Raw genomic sequence first — 1,940 nt, 5'->3', positions numbered from 1 at the left:
TTTAGGATGTGACTAGATTACTTAAAATACCTACTTAATTCTTGTATTGTGTTCAGGCACAGTGTCTGAAGCATTTCAGCATATTTCTTTTAGGTGAAAAACTGCAGGCATTAAAAGCTAAATTGCAAGAAGCAATGAAACTCCGAAGGTTTGAGGAGCGCCAAAAGCGCCAAGCATTATTTCAATTGGATAATGAAGATGGGTTTGAAGAAGAGGAGGAGGAAGAGGAAGAAATGACAGAAGAGTCTGAGGAAGATGGAGAAGAGGAGACAGAGAACGAAGAGGAAGATGGAGTGGAGAAGGAAGAGGAAGAACTAGAGGAAGAGGAGGAAGGCAATCAGGAGGTTTCTGGCAATTTATATTTTTTTAAAAAATTATGGGCAGGCCAGGGAAATGGTTCAGTAGAATAAGCACTTGCCTGGCAAGCACAAAGGCCCAAATTCAATCCCTGGTTCCACCAAAAAAAAAAAAAAAAAAATTATGGGCAAGGGCTGGGGAGATAGCTCGGTAGAATAAGTGCTTGCCTGGCAAGCGCAAGGTCCTGAGTTCAATCCCCAGTACCCCCCCCCCAAAAAAAAAGAAAATGGTGAGCAAGAGAAAATAGGTTTAAAATAAGAGTATAGAAAGCATGTTCACTTAGATTTACAGGGGCCTCGATGAAAGTATTTTCATGCCTGAGTCTTGGTAGATTTAGTTCTATCAGCACCATTAAACACTTGAAGTTCGCAGATTGTGTCCTACCTGTTAGTTTATGCATGTTAATGTAATACTGATATAGGAAACAGCTTTGTATTAATGAGGAACTTTACCTTTTTTATTCATTTTTCTTTATTCAAATTGAAAAAAACAAGCTTAACCTTGGCCAGGTTGAAGTCTACAACAAATTTACAGAAGAGCAGAGGCCTTCTGAAATTACTCTCATTCTTTGTTAAGGAAGGTATTTATAGAAGAGCCTCTTGCCTTTGCTCCATAGTATAGTTTTGTGCTCAGGGAAGACAGGTGATTTATGACTATTAATTATGGAAAACTTTCTTGTATTATATTTAGGGTTGCTCAAAAGAGGTGGTTAATATTTAATGCTAGGTAAAAGAAAAAGACAGCAGTGGTTGAGCTTGGCACATACTGCATGTAGTCTGGTTGGTTTGAGATCAGTAGTCATCCTGCAGTCATTAAGCCTTCTGTTCCCTCAGTAAACTGATAATCCAGTCTTTATAATCATAACAACATGATTGAGAGGGTAAAAAGTGAAATAGGTCAAAAAGAGCTCTGTGTTAGAGAAAATTATGATGATTATGGTCATGCTGAGCTAACTTCAAGTACAGCTTTTTAGATTTAAGATATGACCACTAGACGTGGTGGCACACGCCTGTAATCTCAGCATTCAGGAGGTTGAGGCAGGAAGATGAGCTGTGAGTCCGAGGCCAGCCTGAACTATATAATGAAACTCAGTCTCAAAAAGACTGAAAAAACCAAATGAACAAAAGAGTAGACTTAAGGTATGCCCAAGCAGCAATATTTTAAGTTAGTGGAATTGCGTTTAAATTTCTTGACTTGTGTTACTTTGTTTTTGGGTGGTGTGGTTGGTAAAGACTGCAGAATTCCTTCTTGGTAATGAAGATATCAGAAGCAAAGATGAGAAAGAAATAGATAAAGAAAATACGGATGGCAGTAGTGAAATCGGCAAGTCGGTTGACCTCTCTGTACCCAAGCCTCTCTCGTCAGATTCTACCTTACTTCTGTTCAAGGACAACTCTTCCAAGATGGGGTAATTCTCTAAGGAAATGCAAAATGCTGTGGGATTTGTCTGTTGTAAAAGTAGGAAGAGATACCTAGACATTTTACTTTCTTGCTTTATAGTTACTTTGTCACTGAAGAAAAATCAGAAACAGATGAAAACTCTGGCAAAGGGCCAAGCAAGCTGGGTGAGTAGTGATTTTTTT

At 38.6% G+C, this 1,940-nt stretch overlaps 1 protein-coding gene across 3 annotated transcripts in view; it reads left to right on the top strand.

The window, feature by feature from the left end:
- The window catches only part of Clspn (claspin), a 49,141-nt gene that overhangs the window by 22,708 nt on the left and 24,493 nt on the right, over positions 1-1,940 (top strand). For 2 of the 3 annotated variants that reach the window (XM_004641015.2, XM_004641013.2), the window contains 3 exons: positions 94-344; positions 1,590-1,765; positions 1,858-1,922. In XM_004641015.2, the coding sequence (XP_004641072.1) occupies positions 94-344; positions 1,590-1,765; positions 1,858-1,922 (492 nt within the window). The remainder of the gene's footprint in view (positions 1-93; positions 345-1,589; positions 1,766-1,857; positions 1,923-1,940) is intronic. The other variant, XM_004641014.2, reaches the window with a different exon arrangement.

The sequence above is a fragment of the Octodon degus genome, unplaced genomic scaffold, assembly GCF_000260255.1.
Source record: "Octodon degus isolate 3935 unplaced genomic scaffold, OctDeg1.0 scaffold00130, whole genome shotgun sequence".
Classification (NCBI taxonomy): Eukaryota; Metazoa; Chordata; class Mammalia; order Rodentia; family Octodontidae; genus Octodon; species Octodon degus.
The sequence above is the reverse complement of the archived record's forward strand: the minus strand, read 5'-3'. Positions and strand labels throughout refer to the sequence as shown.